Source organism: Herpailurus yagouaroundi, unplaced genomic scaffold (assembly GCF_014898765.1).
Source record: "Herpailurus yagouaroundi ecotype Mexico unplaced genomic scaffold, PumYag 28, whole genome shotgun sequence".
Lineage (NCBI taxonomy): Eukaryota > Metazoa > Chordata > Mammalia > Carnivora > Felidae > Herpailurus > Herpailurus yagouaroundi.
In genome coordinates, this window is record NW_024412376.1 from 96700877 (window position 1) to 96721526 (window position 20650).

A 20650-nucleotide genomic window follows, 5' to 3' on the forward strand; every position below is an offset into this window, starting at 1 on the left:
AGAAGACATCAAACAATGGTTTTGTTTAATTCTATTTAAATGTAATGAACATAGTTAAATGGTTACTTAAGAAGAACTGCTATTTTCAAGGGGCACTAACAAACTTTTTGTTGTATTGTTATAGAATCCCCATGTTAAACTTCTGAGGGATTTTTCCAAGGTAACTTGAACAAATTACAAACCTGGCATTGCGATGTACACAGCACAGTAAATAGAACGAACAAGGCCAAGGAGTGGACTCAAAAGTACAGAGGCAATACTGTTTTTACTTTACAAAGAAAGATACGAAGTTGCAATATGCCTACTTAGTAGACAGAGAACTTCAGTCACTTAGATGTTATGCCATACAATAACAATTTCATACCCCACATTGAATGAATTTATTGTTTTATAACTATTTCTGCCAAGTGGCTGTAGGACAGCAAATACATCTTCATTAAAATTTCCATTCTTTGGTGGTGCTTTATAATTGTTCTTATATTATTTCATGTGTCCATATTCCTTTTCCTTTTTATAATTCTTGGGTTCCTTGTGTGAGACAAATTAATACAATGTTGATTATCCCCTTCTAAAAGTATAACAACAAATCATTTCCCCTTGATGAGGTATTGGTCTGCAAATGTTATCAGCACCACACGTTCAGGGGAGGGTGGGCACTGCCTTATGATCCTTTATTGCTTTATAGTAATGGGGCACTAGCACTTCAGAAACATGCGATCGATGGCTAGTTTTGCAGCACTACTAGGGGATGGGAAGACTTCCTTGTTTTCTTCTAGGACTGGGGTAGGAATGGGGAGCCTATGTTAATTAGAGTGTAGGAATCTCTTTTGTAAGCTTCTCATTCTGGAATGTATCTTTTATAATGCTGCTAGCCATGTTCCTTTCATGTAATGGCATGGTCAGATTAAAGTTCCAGGCAACATTCACTCCTCAGTCATGCTTATGAGAAAGGCTAGCCTTTGTAAATATAGGCTTTCTATTTCTGAATTAAATAATAAATTCAATCATTTCAGGAATTATTATAAAATTCACTACAAACATAAATTATTACAAACATATTCTTTACCAAGAGTATATCTTGCATTGGTGTATATGGAGAGGCACATTTTGCATGCTTACAAATCACATGATCTGATAGGAACATGGCTTGGCTTTCTGAGACAACCTACTTGAAGGCATCCAGTAGACACTAACTAGTTCCAGAGCAGCTTTTGTCCTCTATTCTGATCTGCAGAAGAAGGTTAATCCCTAATTATCCATGAGGTGTCCTAACATTATTGACAACTTTCTTTTTGAAGGATCCATATACCACAGACATGTTTTCTATCTACATTTAAATGTATAATTTAAGCACTTTAGATTTGTCCTAGATCCCAGGAAAGTGGTATTAACTGAGTGATTAAAAAAGAAAAAAAAACCCAGCTTTTTTATTGTGAAAACTTCTACACAGACACAAAAACAGAGAGTATAATAAATCATCACATACCCAGATCAATACAACCTGGTAATTGTTATTTTAATTAAAAAGTGTCAGACTATGTTTTTAAACAAAGAAATGCTCCTTAGTATTTATATAGTATACTACAAAGTTTTATGAATGCCAACATTCTTGAATGATGTGCAGTGGACCTATTAAGAATATTCAAGACATTCATGGGGCGCCTGGGTGGCGCAGTCGGTTAAGCGTCCGACTTCAGCCAGGTCACGATCTTGCGGTCCGTGAGTTCGAGCCCCGCGTCGGGCTCTGGGCTGACGGCTCGGAGCCTGGAGCCTGTTTCCGATTCTGTGTCTCCCTCTCTCTCTGCCCCTCCCCCGTTCATGCTCTGTCTCTCTCTGTCCCAAAAATAAATAAACGTTGAAAAAAAAAATTAAAAAAAAAAAAGAATATTCAAGACATTCAGATGGCTAACAGACACATGAAAAGATGCTCAACATCACTCATCATCAGGGAAATACAAATCAAAACTACGATGAGATACCACCTCACACTTGTCAGAATGGCTAAAATTAACACCACAAGAAACAACAGATGTTGGTGAGGATGCAGAGAAAGAGGAACGCTCTTGCACTGTTGGTGGGAATGCAAACTGGTGCAGCCGCTCTTAGGAAGAGTATGAAGGTTCCTCAAATAACTAAAAATAGAACAATCCAGCAATTGCACTATTAGTTATTTACTTAAAGTATACAAAAATACAGATTTGAAGGGGTACATGCACCCTATCAACATATAGGGGTACATGATAGCAGCACTATCAACAATAGCCAAACTATGGAAAGAGCCCAAATGTCCACCAATTGATGAATGGATAAAGAAGATGTCATGTATACACACACACACACACACACACACACACACACACACACACACACACACAATGGAATCTTACTCAGCCATCAAAAACAATGAAATCTTCCCATTTGCAATGATGTGGATGGAGCTAGAATGTATTATGCTAAGTGGGATAAGCCAATCAGAAAAAGACAAATACCATATGATTTTACTCATATGTGGAATTTAAGAAACAAAATAGATGACTGGGAAGGTGGGGGATGGAAAGAGGAGATAGGGAAACAAACCATGAGAGACTCTTAACAATAGTGAACAAACTTGATGGAGGGAGGTGGGTGACAGGGGGGCTACATGGGTGATGGGCATTAAGGAGGGTACTTGTGATGGGCACTGGGTGTTGTATGTAAGTGAAGAATGACTGAATTCTACTGAAACCAATATTGCACTGTATGTTAACTAAAATTTAAATTAAGAAAACCAAATAGGCATTTTATAAAATGCACATATGGCCACTTTCACTGAAATATATAGCAAAAGTTTAAGCCTTCACCATTATAATTGCAGAACTATATTTGGCTTTTGTGGGATAAAAATTAGATTAATTTGTTGGTTTGCAAATTTCTCAGTAAACATTTAAATGAAACCTATACTGAACAAATCAGTGTACCAGGGTCCATTTAGGGTCATGATTATTCCACATTTTACTGATTTCCTTCTCTTTGATTCCCTGAGTACTTAGTTTTTAGATGTGGAAAATGAAGTTTTAGGAAAGAACCTACATTTAGTAGAACAGTGGTGAGGGTTCTACAGAAGGTTCTACAGAAGGATGACTTAATGAATTAACATTTGGAGAGAGGTCTAGTTATAGAGATTCAGTAATCATACATACTCTGACAATTGAAGACATCTTTTAGTTTCTAGTACTGTTTTACCATAATTAAGAGTATACTATTTCTTGTAAGAATACAAGATATGAAAATCTGACAAATATTTTATTATTCTTTAGCTGAAATCTGATTATTTTTTTATTTAAAAAAGTTTTTTAATGTTTATTTATGTTTGATAGAGAGACAGAGAGAGAGCATGTGTGCACACGTGGGGGAAGGAAAGAGAGACAGAGAGGGAGACACAGAATCTGAAGGCTCCAGGCTGTCAACTCAAGAGGCTGACATGGGGCTTGAACCAATGAACCATGAGATCATAACATGAGCCGAAGTTGGATGCTTAACCAACTGAGCCACTCAGCGCCCCTGTAATCTGATCCTTTAAACAAAATTCACTCCAACTCTAATATCCTATTGACTCTACTTATATAGTACCAATGAAGAGCAGCTTTTCAATAGGCTAGAGCATTTAGCCATAAGTTCTTGACAACTAAGAGTTCCAATTTGCACCAATACTTAACACTTCAGTTAAAATTTTATTTTCACACTTAATACTTTAAACATATAAAGTTGTGGGAAATGATCATGAACACTATACTTTTAATATTTAGGGTATTATGATTTGCATAATGTTCTGAGCTTACATAAAGCTATTTCAGATGAAACATTCAAATCTATAATCTTCACATTAAAATGAACCTAAACCAGCACAAACTGTAATCTAAAAACATCATTTACAAGTGACACATATTCAAGCTCAGACATGTAACATGCAGAAAGAGAGACTCAGACAAGTGCAGCATCAGGAATTAAAGAATTATAACAATTTTTCAAACCCTGCATTTTTAAGGTTATTAGCCCTGACAAAATATTTCAGTTTTCAAATAAACAGAGAAACCAAAATAATGATACTATGTTTTCATGTATGAAATGTTTTTCTTTATGCTTTCTTTTCAAGGGAGTAATTTTTAGAGATTAAAGATTATACCTTTTATATGTTCACTAGAGTCCACTGTATTCATATACCATACTACATGATCTATGAACAAACCATGTTCTAAAACCCATTGAGAGCTAGACAAAGTCAAAAATTTTTGTTAACAGGAGGAACAGAACTGATGCAAATATAAACATATGTAATTGAGGAAAGATACATAGGAGAATGCTCTGTGAACTATAAATTACTTTAGAGATGTAAAATTTGTGCAAAGCAGGAATGGTAAAAACACATTCCCTCACAGGAGACTTGTGCAATGTAGTGGCCACCAATGTAGGCTGTGTCTTGCATCTGGGTTGGCTATGCCACTCCTCTAGCATCCTCCAGGATCCCGTGTTATGACTTTATTGCCCATTCTAAATCTTTCAAATGAACAGTATAGAGTTCTAAAGGAAATTGATTGCCTTTACTCTTGGTTGGTCAGGTTATGACTTCTCTTGAAGTTGGATAAAACACAGGAGAAGAAGGATTTCTGCTCACTATGCATAATTCATCAGAGAATATTGTTGTATCACATATCTGAAACAGCACATGCCGAATATTTAATATTAATAGCTACATTGCAATATTCAGTTTAGATTAATAAACAGTATCATGTAGGATATAGTGGTAGATACTAAGGATACAGTTATGGATTAGACTATGTCAAATTTCTGATATCTATAGGAGGAGAAACAAGCTCCTTAAAACAAATAATTTCAATGAAAATGAGGCCATCATCCTAAACTGGGAAGGTGAGAGAAAGCTTCCTGAACCAGAAATGCCTGAAAGCTTTGATAGTCTTGAGGCAGAAAGCTGTATGAATAAAGGCATGGAAATGACAATTGGCAATGACAACAATTGGCTGGAGGGAGGAAAAGAGGGGAAGACAGAGGGACAGACTGAGAGAATGCACCACGTATTGGAGTGGGGTGTGAGATGGGAAATGCTAAAGGATGAGACTGGAGAGACATGATCTAAGGAGCTAGAATTTTACCCTGTTCAGATGATGACAAGTTCATGGCTGAGGCAGAGAAAAAATTATTCAGATTTGTGTTGCAGGAAAATGGAAGACGTAACTGGTAGTTGAAATAGCAATTTAGAAAGCTATTTCCATAGTCCATGGGAGCAAGGAATTGAGATTGGGATGGAACGAAGAAATATTTCAGAGATTTAAATTGCTAGGTCTCAAAAATTGCTATGATACCGTTGCTAGTATGATGCATCTTAAATCTTTCTTAAAACACATCAATCCATGCTTCTCAGGTATCTATGCCAAAGCCAAACTGGGTATATGTTAATTATGTATCAGTTCAATTTAAATTAGGTCCCTAATCTCTGATAAAATAGCCTATGATTTCTTTAGACTCCAAAATCAATATTATGTTACTATGAATACAGATACTGGAAAGTTTGTATTTGTTTCACCATTCACTTTCTTTAGTGTTTTAAATGCAATTTCATTCTTTCTACTTGGATAAATCTAAAGAACGGAAGTAAATTGTCTATTCTCCTTCCCAAGTATTTCTCAAACCAAATCTTCTCTCATTTGAATACTGGTATTTTATACTGGACTAACTTTATATGAGAATGGTCTGAAGCTGTACTATTTTAATATGGCAGCCACTAGCCATATGTAGCTATGTAAATGTAAATAAAATATTCAGTTCCTCAGTGGCACTAGCCACCACAATGTAAGTGCTCAACTGTCACATGTGGCTTGTAACTACTGAGTTGGGACTTTGTAGATATAGAACATTTCCTCCACTGAAGAAGTTCTATTGGACAATGCTGGTCTAAAATACAAATGTCTTTAAAATTTAGTCCTAGAAATATAGCAGGCACTTCATTCTTTCTGTCTAAGATGTTGATTCCGTCTGTAATAGTGTGTTCTTCAGAGATACAAAATATATTTGCATCTTGGTAGAATAATAGAGTTATCAATTCTGAAATACATGTGATATTTGACCAATATCACCTAAAATCCCTGATTATTCATATTTACTTTTGTGGAACTGATATGAGTGAAACAGAAACTGAATATTAAATTATTTTAGTTCATGAAGTAATCCAAATAACAACTCAATCATATCTTTTTTTATTTTCAAAGGGAAATAAGGCGAAGAAATAAAAACTGAACAGTTTGGATTTTAGAGGAGAGATAATTTTTGAAAAAAATTTCTCCCTTAGAACATGTCACTAGAAGTATCCTACATGGTGAACTGTAATATTTATAAATCCATCCCCTTGCTTTTCTAAAATGCAACTATAAAAATGTATGAACTTTCAAATTCAATCTTCTCATGAAAATGAAACATTAAGGTGCCTCAATAATAAGAACAGGCTCACATACTTCAGTGCTTACATATTCTAGTTGCACAACACAGAGTTTAAGCTGCATTCACAAGGCAGTCACAGAACAGCAAAACTAGGCTAGACCAGAGGTCACAATATTGTCTTTTAAGCAATATTTAAGGTTGATGTATAGTAGATTGACTTAAAACTCCTTAAATAGTAACATTTAACCACAGTCACCTTTGAAGGACTTACTTATATCTATTCTTCATGTCCTTTTCCAGTATTTATACAGAATATAGAGGAGTTTTAACTGTTGGAAGCAAAATGGTATTCATGGTCCCCACCCAGGGGGTGGAGTGCTGTTCATACTATACTCACAGTACTGGTTCCAAGTCAATCTCTCATAATCAGGAATGTGTTGCCAACTCACAAGGCAATGTTAGATAGGGAGTGTGTGGTAATTACAAACAAGAGAGATGGTGACAGATACTTCTATTAGAAAACATACAATTTCTCAGATATTGAGATGGAGTAATGTGGTAGAAAAAAGATACCAGGAACAAGGAAGAAGAAATAAGTAGATTAGGATAGTCCTATACTGAGGTGAAAAAGTGAAAAGAATAAAGCAAACAGGGGGATCCTGGGAAGATAGCGGCGTAGGACGATGCTGGGCTCACTGCGTGTCCTGCTGATCACTTAGATTTACCCACACCTGCCTAAATAACCCAGGAAACCGCCAGAAGACTAGCAGAACGGAGTCTCAGGAGCCAAGTGCAGATGAGAGGCCCAAGGAAGAGGGTAGGAAGGGTGGAGATGCGGTGCGCGCTCCACAGACTGGCGGGAGGAAGCCGGGGCAGAGGGGCGGCCCGCTGGCCAAGCAGAGCCCCGAGTCTGGCTGGCAAAAGCGGAGGGGCTGGACGGAGTGTGTTCCGACAGCAAGCGGGACTTAGCATCTGGGAGGTCATAAGTTAACAGCTCTGCTCAGAAAGCGGGAAGGCTGGAGGACAAAGGGAGGGAGAGCTGCTGAGCCCCTGGAGGACAGAGCTCAGTTTGGCGGGGAACAAAGGCGCTTGCCAGCGCCATCTCCCTCGTCTATCCCCCAGCCAAAATCCCAAAGGGAACCAGTTCCTGCCAGGGAACTTGCTTGCTCCGTGCAAACACCCAATGTTGTGCTTCTGTGGAGCCACCCCTCCGGCAGCGGGTCTGACTCCCTCCCGCTGCCACAGGGCCCCTCCTGAAGTGGATCACCTAAGGAGAAACGAGCTAAGCCTGCCCCTCCTGCCCCCGTGCACCTGGCCTACCCACCACAGCTAATACGTCAGATCCTCAGCACCACAAGCCTGGCAGTGTGCAAGTAGCCTAGACGGGCCACACCACCCCACAGTGAATCCCGCCCCTAGGAGAGGGGAAGAGAAGGCACACACCAGTCTGACTGTGGCCCCAGTGGTGGGCTGGGGGCAGACATCAGGTCTGACTGCGGCCTGCCCACCAATGCAAGTTATTCAAGGCAGCACAGGGGATGTGCCCCACAGTTCCGCACCACTCCAGGGACTATCCAAAATGACCAAACGGAAGAATTCCCCTCAAAAAAACATCCAGGAAATAACAACAGCTAACGAACTGATCAAAAACGATTTAAACAATATAACAGAAAGTGAATTTAGAATAATAGTCATAAAATTAATCGCTGGGCTTGAAAACAGTATAAAGGACAGCAGAGAATCTATTGCTACAGAGATCAAGGGACTAAGGAACAGCCAGGAGGAGCTGATAGCTCAATGCTATCAAAGAGCTGCAAAATAAAATGGAGACAACCACGGCTCGGATTGAAGAGGCAGAGGAGAGAATAGGTGAACTAGAAGATAAAATTATGGAAAAAGAAGCTGAGAAAAACACAGATAAAAAAATCCAGGAGTATGAGGGGAAAATTAGAGAACTAAGTGATGCACTAAAGAGAAATAATCTACGCATAATTGGTATCCCAGAAAGGAAGAGAGAGGGAAAGGTGCTGAAGGTGTACTTGAAGAAATAATAGCTGAGAACTTCCCTGATCTGGGGAAGGAAAAAGGCATTGAAATCCAAGAGGCACAGAGAACTCCCTTCAGACATAACTTGAATCGATCTCCTGCATGACATATCATAGTGAAACTGGCAAAATACAAGGATAAAGAGAAAATTCTGAAAGCAGCTAGTGATAAACGTGCTCTAACTTATAAAGGGAGACCTATAAGACTTGTGACCGATCTCTCTACTGAAACTTGGCAGGCCAGAAAGGAATGGCAGGAGATCTTCAATGTGATGAACAGAAAAAATAAGCGGCCGAGAATCCTTTATCCAGCAAGTCTGTTATTTAGAATAGAAGGAGAGATAAAGGTCTTCTCAAACAAACAAAAACTGAAGGAATTTGTCACCACTAAACCAGCCCTACAAGAGATCCTAAGGGGGATCCTGTGAGACAAAGTACCAGAGACATCGCTGTAAGCATGAAACCTACGGACATCACAATGACTCTAAACCCATATCTTTCTATAATAACACTGAATGTAAATGGACTAAATGCTCCAACCAAAAGACATAGGGTATCAGAATGGATAAAAAAACAAGACCCATCTATTTGCTGTCTACAAGAGACTCATTTTAGACCTGAGGACACCTTTAGATTGAGAGTGAGGGGATGGAGAACTATTTATCATGCCACTGGAAGTCAAAAGAAAGCTGGAATAGCCATACTTATATCAGACAAACTAGACTTTAAATTAAAGGCTGTAACAAGAGATGAAGAAGGCCATTATATAATGATTACAGGTCTATCCATCAGGAAGAGCTAACAATTATAAATGTCTATGCACCGAATAGAGGAGCCCCCAAATATATAAAACAATTACTCACAAACATAAGCAACCTTATTGATAAGAATGTGGTAACTGCAGGAGTCTTTAACACTCCAGTTACAGAAATGGATAGATCATCTAGACACACAGTCAATAAAGAAACAAGGGCCCTGAATGATACATTGGATCAGATGGACTTGACAGATATATTTAAACTCTGCATCCCAAAGCAACAGAATATACTTTCTTCTCGAGTGCACATGGAACATTCTCCAAGATAGATCACATACTGGGTCACAAAACAGCCCTTCATAAGTATACAAGAATTAAAATCATACCATGCATACTTTCAGACCACAATGCTATGAAGCTTCAAATCAACCACAGGAAAAAGTCTGGAAAACCTCCAAAAGCATGGAGGTTAAAGAACACCCTACTAAAGAATGAATGGGTCAACCAGGCAATTAGAGAAGAAATTAAAAAATATATGGAAACAAACGAAAATGAAAATACAACAATCCAAATGCTTTGGGATGCAGCAAAGGCAGTCCTGAGAGGAAAATACATTGCAATCCAGGCCTATCTCAAGAAATATCTCAAGAAAAATCCCAAATACAAAATCTAACAGCACACCTAAAGGAAACAGAAGCAGAACAGCAAAGACAGCCTAAACCCAGCAGAAGAAGAGAAATAATAAAGATCAGAGCAGAAATAAACAATATAGAATCTAAAAAAACTGTAGAGCAGATCAACGAAACCAAGAGTTGGTTTTTTGAAAAAATAAACAAAATTGACAAACCTCTAGCCAGCCTTCTCAAAAAGAAAAGGGAGATGACCCAAACAGATAAAATCATGAATGAAAATGGAATTCTTACAACCAATCCCTCAGAGATACAAGCAATTATCAGGGAATAGTATGAAATTATAGCCAACAAACTGGACAACCTGGAAGAAATGGACAAATTCCTAAACACCCACACGCTTCCAAAACTCAATCAGGAGGAAATAGAAAGCTTGAACAGACCCATAACCAGTGAAGAAATTGAATCAATCATCAAAAATCTCCCAACAAATAAGAGTCCAGGCTTCCCAGGGGAGTTCTACCAGACGTTTAAAGCAGAGATAATACCTATCCTTCTCAAGCTATTCCAAGAAATAGAAAGGGAAGAAAAACTTCCAGACTCATTCTATGAAGCCAGTATTACTTTGATTCCTAAACCAGACAGAGACCCAGTAAAAAAAAAAGAGAACTACAGGCCAATATCCCTGATGAATATGGATGCAAAAATTCTCAATAAGATACTAGCAAATCGAATTCAACAGCATATAAAAAGAATTATTCACCATGATCAAGTGGGATTCATTCCTGGGATGCAGGGCTGGTTCAACATTCGCAAATCAATCAACGTGATACATCACATTAATAAAAGAAAAGAGAAGAACAATATGATCCTGTCAATTGATGCAGAAAAGGCATTTGACACAATTTGCAACCTTTCTTAATAAAAACCCTCGAGAAAGTCGGGATAGAAGGAACATATTTAAAGATCATAAAAGCCATTTATGAAAAGCCCACAGCTAACATCATCCTCAACGGGGAAAAACTGAGAGCTTTTTCCCTGAGATCAGGAACACGACAGGGGTGCCCACTCTCACCGCTGTTGTTTAACATAGTGCTGGAAGTTCTAGCATCAGCAATCAGACAACAAAAGGAAATCAAAGGCATCAAAATTGGCAAAGATGAAGTCAAGCTTTCACTTTTTGCAGATGACATGATATTATACATGGAAAATCCGATAGACTACACCAAAAGTCTGCTAGAACTGATACATGAATTCAGCGAAGTCGCAGGATACAAAGTCAATGTACAAAAATCAGTTGCATTCTTATACACTAATAATGAAGCAACAGAAAGACAAATAAAGAAACTGATCCCATTCACAATTGCACCAAGAAGCATAAAATACCTAGGAATAAATCTAACCAAAGATGTAAACGATCTGTATGCTGAAAACTATAGAAAGCTTATGAAGGAAATTGAAGAAGATATAAAGAAATGGAAAAACATTCTGTGCTCATGGATTGGAAGAATAAACATTGTCAAATGTCAATACTACCCAAAGCTATCTACACATTCAATGCAATCCCAATCAAAATTGCACCAGCATTCTTCTCAAAACTAGAACAAGCAATCCTAAAATTCATATGGAACCACAAGAGGCCCCGAATAGCCAAAGTAATTTTGAAGAAGACCAAAGCGGGAGGCATCACAATCCCAGGCTTTAGCCTCTACTACAAAGCTGTCATCATCAAGACAGCATGGTATTGGCACAAAAGCAGACACATAGACCAATGGAATAGAATAGAAACCCCAGAACTAGACCCACAAACGTATGGCCAACTCATCTTTGACAAAGAAGGAAAGAACATCCAATGGAAAAAAGACAGTCTCTTTAACAAATGGTGCTGGGAGAACTGGACAGCAACATGCAGAAGATTGAAACTAGACCACTTTCTCACACCATTCACAAAAATAAACTCAAAATGGATAAAGGATCTGAATGTGAGCGGGAAACCATCAAAACCCTAGAGGAGAAAGCAGGAAAAAGACCTCTCTGACTTCAGCTGTAGCAATTTCTTACTTGACACATCCCCAAAGGCAAGGGAATTGAAAGCAAAAATGAACTACTGGGACCTTATGAAGATAAAAAGCTTCTGCACTGCAAAGGAAACAACCAACAAAACTAAAAGGCAACCAACAGAATGGGAAAAGATATTTGCAAATGACATATTGGACAAAGGGCTAGTATCCAAAATCTATAAAGAGCTCACCAAACTTCACACCCAAAAAACAAATAATCCAGTGAAGAAATGGGCAGAAAACATGAATAGACACTTCTCTAAAGAAGACCTCCGGATGGCCAACAGGCACATGAAAAAATGCTCAACGTCACTCCTCATCAGGGAAATACAAATCAAAACCACACTCAGATATCACCTCACACCAGTCAGAGTCACCAAAATGAACAAATCAGGAGACTATAGATGCTGGAGAGGATGCGGAGAAACGGGAACCCTCTTGCACTGTTGGTGGGAATGCAAACTGGTGCAGCCTGTCTGGAAAACAGTGTGGAGGTTCCTCAAAAAATTAAAAATAGACCTACCCTATGACCCTGCAATAGCACTGCTAGGAATTTATCCAAGGGATACAGGAGTACTGATGCATAGGGGCACTTGTACCCCAATGTTTATAGCAGCACTCTCAACGATAGCCAAACTTTGCAAAGAGCCTAAATGTCCATCAACTGATGAATGGATAAAGAAATTGTGGTTTATATACACAATGGAGTACTACGTGGCAATAAGAATGAAATATGGCCCTTTGTAGCAATGTGGATGGAACTGGAGAGTGTTATGCTAAGTGAAAGAAGCGATACAGAGAAAGACGGATACCATATGTTTTCACTCTTAGGTGGTTGCTGAGAAACTTAACAGAAACCCACGGGGGAGGGGAAGGAAAAAAAAAAGAGGTTAGAGTGGGAGAGAGACAAAGCATAAGAGACTTTTAAAAACTGAGAACAAACTGAGGGTTTGGGTGATGGGAGGGAGGGGAGGGTGGGTGATGGGTATTGAGGAGGGTACCTTTTGGGATGAGCACTGGGTGTTGTATGGAAACCAATTTGACAATAAAATTCATATATTGAAAAAAAAAAAGAATAAAGCAAACAGAGTCACATCAAATTTTAAAACTATTTTCCACAAGAGAAACCTGTTATTGTTTCTTCCTGCCCCATCCTTACTGCTTTCTGTATGTAGAGAACTATCTGAAAGATTAAGCGTTAGCTTAATGATTATAGAAACAATCTTACATTTATAATTTTTAAACTTCTACAGTTTCTTTCCTGGGGTCTTTTCTGTTCCTTTCTTGGTTTGTTTCTAAGGAAATCTGAGCACTCAATGCCAACCACAGCTTTTTAATAGTTTACTTTCTTATCTTGTCAGCTACAGGATAACTGTCTTACATCCTACTGTAGGAAAGCCCTGTTAAAACACTACCACAATGGGGGCACCTGGGTGGCTAGGTTGATTGGGTGTCTGACTTCAGCTCAGGTCATGGTCTCATGGTTTGTGGGTTCAGGCCCTGAGTCTGGATCTGTGCTGACAGCTTGGAGCCTGGAGCCTGCTTTGGATTCTGTGACTCCCATTCTCTCTGCCCCTCCCCACTCATGCTCTGTATCTCTCTCCTTCAGATATAAATAAACATTAAAAAAATTAAAAAAAAAAAACACAAAATATTACCACAGTAGTCCATGCGACACAGGAGAGAGCTCCATCTTAACCCCTATCCAGTGTGGTTTGCTGCAGAAAGAACTAAAAGTGCCTTACTTGAGCCTTTTTTTTCAGTGTACTATCTTGTTTTACTGTCTTAAAAATTACATAATTTTATTAGGAAGAGACTTCATTAAGGGTTTTGTTAGGTGGTTAGTTGAATGTCCAACTTTCCTGGCAGTAATAAATTTTCCAAACAATGTATCTGAAATGTATCTGGTTTCTGCTTAAAATCAGAATGGCAGAGTGGAAAAAAATCTTATTCTGGATTTCAAGAGATCTGGATTCTAAATACAGCTCTGCTATAAATTATGAATCATGTATCTTCTTTGGCAAACTACTCTACTCTGGGCTTTTGAAAATGAGAGGTTTGGTTTAAATAGTATCCAGATTTCTGCCCGTACCAAATTCTGGTCTTCCCTGTGCTAGTTGGCTGATTGATGTCAGCTAAGGAGATGCCATAGAGGTGATTTGGGCAAAGGCTCCTTTCAAGAGGATGGACTAAGGAAAGGGCTATATATCTGAGGTTGGAGAGGATGACTCTTTCCCATTAGTTCAATGAGCCTCCCTGCATGCCTAAAAGGACAAACTGAAATTTAGCAATTTGTTTTCTTGCAATTGCTCTATTAACCCAATGAATACTGAAATACATATTTTTTAAAAATTAGGAAATAGCATGTAGTTGGAAATTCTTAGACTGGAGCTCCCAAATCTAGATGTAAATCCACAAACTCCCACAATGACGGAAACTATCATTAACTGCTTATGTGATCTTGGGTAAGTCATTAAATCTTCACAAGCTCAGGGATATTGAGCTCCAAGACCTCTTCTAATTCAAAAATTACTGATAGCCAGTAGCAACTGCCAAATTTAAAGATCACAAAAATTGTACAGAGCACTATTAATTTTTTTTAATGTTTTATTATTATTTTTTTAAAGTTTATTTATTTTGAGAGAGAGAGTGTGCTGTGCAAGCTGGGAAGCAGCAGAGAGAGGCAGAGAGGAAGAATCCCAAGCAGGCTCCTTGCTCCCAGCAGACAGCCCCAAGTGGGGCTCGATTCTATGAACCATGAGATCATAGCCTGAGCGGAAATCAAGAGTTGGAAGCTTAACAGACTGAGCCACCCACGTGCCGCGTTAAATGCTTCAGAACAAGAATATTTAAAAAGATAGGTGTACATTAATAATATCCACTGTTCTACTTGATTTCTCACACATAAAAGGGATCTATGGAGCTTACTTTTCATGAGAATTAAATGAAATAAATGGGATTTGTATCATTTTCAATTCTTTTTTCTCCTTTGTATACTAGCTAAAATCTTTGTATAGCAATCTGCAATTGTGTTTGAACAGCTAATATAAATTATTTCACTTTTAGAAAAAACACAGCATAAAACCAGCAAAGTATTCAACTAAGTAACTAAGAGTAATTGCTTTTGAATTATAAGCATGAAACATTCTTTTTGAAGAATATTTTTCATCTAAAGCAAATATAATTTATTACTACTTATAAGTTACTGTATAATAATAGAGTTTTTTTAAGATGGTGTAAGCATTTCCATAATATACCAACATTTTCAAGGTGTTTTGTTTAACTTGATTATAAAATATACTAAATCTGGAAGTTAGGTTTCATAACAAGTTAACATTTTTAACAAATAAGTGTCAATAACATTATATACATCATCTTTGTAGATATACATGTATATTTGGAAACAAGATGCAAAGAAGTTTCTTTTACATGTGCCTGGCACACAATCCCTGATAAAAGGCTCATATGCAAACTAGGACACTGCTTAGCTTAATACTCATTTTATAGGTAACAAAAAATTACCTATTCAAACAAAATATATCAGACTACTGTAGTGAAATTTAACAGATTAAATATATTTTCGATTAGTGTTTAATTTCTTACTGTTTAACTCTCAAACCAAGGTTCAAGGGGTTAAAAAAAACACATTTTTCCTCAGACTTCACTAATACACACTACTATTCATTTACCAAATAATAAGTAAATATTCTTTTGAAACACACACGAGAACATTAGAAATTATGAGTTAATTTTTAATATTTGCATGTTAAGAAAATATATTTCACATGTTAAAAAACACATATATGTTAGAACTAGTCATCTATATCGGTATGTATCTCCACTATTTATACTCTGAGACTATCATGGTTTTATCTACTTGAATAATTAAGGGTTTAGTTTTTTTTTTTGTCCATGATGGGCAAGAATTCTTCACACCAATGTCTCTATGAAGGCATGTTCATAAGAAGGTCAGGCGACGTTTTTATTCATATGCTAGCTGTTGTGTAACATTAAATAATCATGAAGTACAACTTCTGAAAGAGGAGACCTTAAGCTATAGAAAGTGCCTATTGTTTGCTGTCATAACTCTAAAAGTTTACTGATCAGAGTTAAACAGTAAAATCATGCATAAGACACATTTCTAAGTTCTTATTTTCTGTCCTTGAAAGTTTTCAGATCAAGATTATATACAACAATCTCATAAAGGTGGCTAATTTTTAAAAATTCATATATACATACATGTATATATATACATATATGTGTATATATATACATGTATGTATGTGTGTGTGTATATATATATATACATATACATACCCATAATATCAATTAAGTGTTTGATAATTTCCTTTATTTCAAATTCATCACTAATTTGCAATTCCTGAATTGAAAAAAAAGAGAAGCAAAGCTTCTTTTATTAGAAGTAAAGTACAACATGTAGAGTATGTTCAGCCCAGGGCTATGCTTAAGCTTAAGTAACAGAACAAACCTTTAGCAAAGCACTTTAAAGGTAATCTATGAATCAAAAATATTCCACTGGAACAATGGCCTTAAACATGAATATGACGACTGATAATGTCACTACTCTTGCTAAACTAGAAGGCACCTTAAAGTGACATTTCAACTATGTCCCAAAGTTTGTCTGGGAGGCAAAGGAAGATAACATAGCTTTAATCTTCAAAAATGTAGAGAATTAGATTCGTAAGTCTAATTTTGTTTTCTCTTCCATTTATTTAAGTTAAAAATAGCCTCTACCCATATGTCTAAAACATAATTTTATTCTACTCAATATGTTGAGGTTTGTGTGTGAATCAGGTACTTTGAACCAGAGCTTTGTCCTGCAAATAATAAGAATTTATCATTTATAGGGGCACCTGGGTGGCTCAGTGGGTTGAGTGCCTGACTTTGGCTCAGGTCATGATCTCACAGTTCAACGGTTTGAGCCCCATGCCAGGCTTTGTGCTGATAGCACTTAGCCTGCTTCAGATTCTCTATCTCCCTCCCTCTCTCTCTGCCCCTCCCCAGTCCCTGTTCTCTCTCAAAGATAAATAAATAAACATTTAAAAAAAGGAATTTATCATTTATAAAGTTTTTTTTTTATTTTTAAATTTTTTTTTTCAACGTTTTTATTTTTATTTTTGGGACATAGAGAGACAGAGCATGAACGGGGGAGGGGCAGAGAGAGAGGGAGACACAGAATCGGAAACAGGCTCCAGGCTCTGAGCCATCAGCCCAGAGCCCGACGCGGGGCTCGAACTCACGGACCGCGAGATCGTGACCTGGCTGAAGTCGGACGCTTAACCGACTGCGCCACCCAGGCGCCCCTATAAAGTTGTTTTTTATGCCCCTCATACTAACATTGTAATAATTTGATTTATTAATCACTTCACCTTTATTACCTAATTCATCTATTTTGGTTAAGCACATTTTACAGATGGGGTAACTTACGTTTGGAGGGATTAAGCCCAGTCGCCGAAGTAAGGATCATGTAGCTACTGATGCAATAGATAATTCAAACCTAGGCTGTCTGTCTTTAGATCTATAAACCTAAATACTATGACTTTTAAAATATGGATTTAAAACTTCATTCTAGAGCAAACAAATTATGATCTTCAGGAGTTGTGTCCCTAAGTTTGTTTCTTGAAGCTGGTGGTTTGGGAACTATTGCATTATCACCATGCCACTCTGCCTCCCTAGAGTTTCTGATTTTGATTAACTGCCTCTTATTGCCATGAACCAGTCCTTTAGGGAAGCCTCTTATGAGACAGTGCAAGATAGACGGTGCTGTGGAGGATTAAAAAGAAGAAGAAAATATGGCTCCTGCCTTGAGAAGATTACAATCTTAAAAATCTACTACCCCAAATATTGTAGGGCTATAAAGTGCCCAGACTAGGATGCTTACTAGAGATGACTTTGTGGGAGCAATACAGTTCTATTACAGTTTTGGTGGAAAGGAGAACAGAAACCAACAAAGAGACTAACCTGGGTATAAAGGTTTGACAGTGGAAATAAGACTTGTGGAATGGTTTAATAACCCTTCTTTATTTCAAAACACAATTTTAAATATTTCAATTCAATTTTCTCTCAAACACACACAAAATTACTAACCTTCTACATTCATGGCTTCTCTTAGAACCTGAAGTTTCTTTTGTCTCTCTCGGATTCGGTCCAAAGCGCTTGATATTGCTGAGGAAGTGGGCAATTCTCGAGTATGAAACATTGGATCCACTTTCTGAGGGCCAAAGATATCCAAGGCTATGCTTCCATCTGAGTATCTTGCCTCCTTTTTTCTAGGAGTAGTTGAAGTCCTCACTGTCACTGCTTCGGGGAGATATTGTCGGAATCCACCGGTTTCCCCAGAAAAGTCTCTCTCATCTGTGCAAAGCAAGTCCATGGATGAAGCCCAAATCTTCTTCTTGGGAAGCACATCAATACCAGGGATAGTTTTTTTTTCTGGGCCACTAGTTTTGAATTGGTAAGGGGAACAGGTATTTTCAGAATCTTCACGTGCAGAATTATTATCTGATGAAATGTCCTTGAAATAATCTTCCTCATCTTGTGTATCTCTGATGGACAGAAATCCCATAGATTTACTAAGCCCTTTGTTAAGAAAGGTCTGATGAGAGAATGGAGACTTGTGTATGTCTAGTACATCAGAAGTAGCGCTTCTTCCTGGAATGATAAGAATCTATCATGTATGTACAGAATTTTTAGAAAATAACTGGAATGTAATCTTACTATTGACAGTGAAAATGCTGGTAATTTTCTAAATTTCCTAATGGAGGATCAGAGATGACATGGGATGGTGCCGACAGTGGAAGTGGAAAGGGAAGTTATGTTTGTGTAACTTTTCGTGGTCCAATGTTTCTTACCTAATGAAAACAAGAATGTAGTGAACTTACTTTTTTGAGCAGTGTTATTTTATGTTCAAAGGTAAATTATTTGGTTTTTAAAAATAGACTAAAGTTTCTGATACTATCCAATTTGGCAGAATATTAATTATCCATGAAATGATTTGGCACAATAATAGAAGGTAGAGTATATTCCTTTAACTTCTAAAGGTATAATTCAAACATGTATCACTTCAACATAAAGCCTTGGTCTTTTCTGGTCATTTAAGTAAATATTTTTAAAGAAGAAACAAAGAATTCTTGCTATATTCTGGATGAAAAAAGGACTGTAACATTTAGAATCCTTAAGCATCAAAATTTTATTATAATTAGATATGTTTTCAGAAACGTTTGAAATCCAGATAATTTGATTGTTTAAATTATGTAAAAAACTTAATTTTTCCATGGCAGACCATCATGTACTAAAATAGTTTTTGTCTTAAACATAATGCATCAATATTTGTCAACTGGAATAAAGTCTTTTTATTCTTTAGTCTTTGATGTAGTTAAAAACTGGTAAGCCATTCTAATTTTTCTAAGGCACGAGTCTAAAAATGCACTGAGACACAGCAAAAATGTCCAACCAGAAATTAATTTTTGAAATCCATAAAGTGAATAACAAAAAAGTCATATATTTATGGCTCCACTATAGAAAAAGAAATGTAGAAAAATACTTCAGAGTTACTAACCCAGTAGCCCATAAACACTGAAGATTTCCTGTGTGACCTTCTGTGATCCCTCTCTAATAACCTATTTGCTATGTACACAATATAAAATAATGACTAAAACTTTCCTAGTAATACTAAATTGCTTAGTAATTGGTCTGTATAAGTCAATTGCCTCTTCAGGGCGATAGCTATAAGCTTTAATTCCCTGACTTCAAATTTTACCTTAAAAATCTTAGAAAAGTGAATTTATTTCAGAATGGTCCACAAATAATTGCTTCCTGGAGAATTAGATTCAGACACTTTGCTTTTCTTGCAACTCATGTTTCCCTGAACATGGATCTTTTTAAATGCAAATAAGTATAACATCAATATTTGGGGCATGTCATATCAAGATCACTGAGAATATACCACACCACATCTAGACATAGATTATCACAGACTCTAGCTTCTAATCTAAGATAATTTAAAACTGATAAACATATGTTTATGTTACAGTACTTTAGAGATAAATCACATTCTTAAACAAACCACATATTGAAACTCATTAATTTAGAATTTTATTAAAAATGTAGAACAGATATTCTTCAAAATTGATAGAATACATTAGATAAAAAATAAGAATTGAAAGGACTTAAGGGTCATACAACCACAGACGAACTCAACAATCTGCTTTCTTTTACCACTTAGCTACCAACAAGTAGCCAAACTTAGAGACAATCAAACAAGTGAGTATTTTGGCAAGGTCATAAATTCATAGTCAAACATGTTGGACACTCAGCACCATGTGTTAATAGTAATTTCACTCACTCTCTACCATGCTTCACTTTTTCTCATTCTTCAATTTTCCCACCTTAATTCCCTCTTATTTTTTCTGATGATCTTATCTCATATTCCAACCAGAAAATAGAATCTGTTAGAAGAGAGCTTTCTCACTTTTCCATGGCTAATTCTATACATCTATCCATGTCTGCCAATCTTTTCCCTCGTCTCAAAAGATGAAATCTTTTACCAGGTGAAGGCCAATTCCCAATACGTGTTCAATCCCCTCTCCTTTCATGTTATCAGAGATTTTGCTTCTTTGCTTAACTTCTGTCCTCCATGTTAATGAACCCCTCTTTATATTGAGTCCTTACCATTAGCACATAAACATACTTTAATGTCTCTATAATAAA

General features: G+C 37.0%; 1 protein-coding gene across 9 annotated transcripts in view; it reads right to left on the minus strand.

Moving 5' to 3' along the window:
* PTPN13 (protein tyrosine phosphatase non-receptor type 13) overlaps window positions 1-20650 on the minus strand; it is a 228831-nt gene that overhangs the window by 89789 nt on the left and 118392 nt on the right. For 8 of the 9 annotated variants that reach the window (XM_040479028.1, XM_040479075.1, XM_040479065.1 and 5 more), the window contains exon 7: window positions 18029-18592. The exons of the other annotated variant lie outside the window; for it this stretch is intronic. In XM_040479028.1, the coding sequence (XP_040334962.1) occupies window positions 18029-18592 (564 nt within the window). The remainder of the gene's footprint in view (window positions 1-18028; window positions 18593-20650) is intronic. 9 annotated transcript variants of the gene reach the window in all.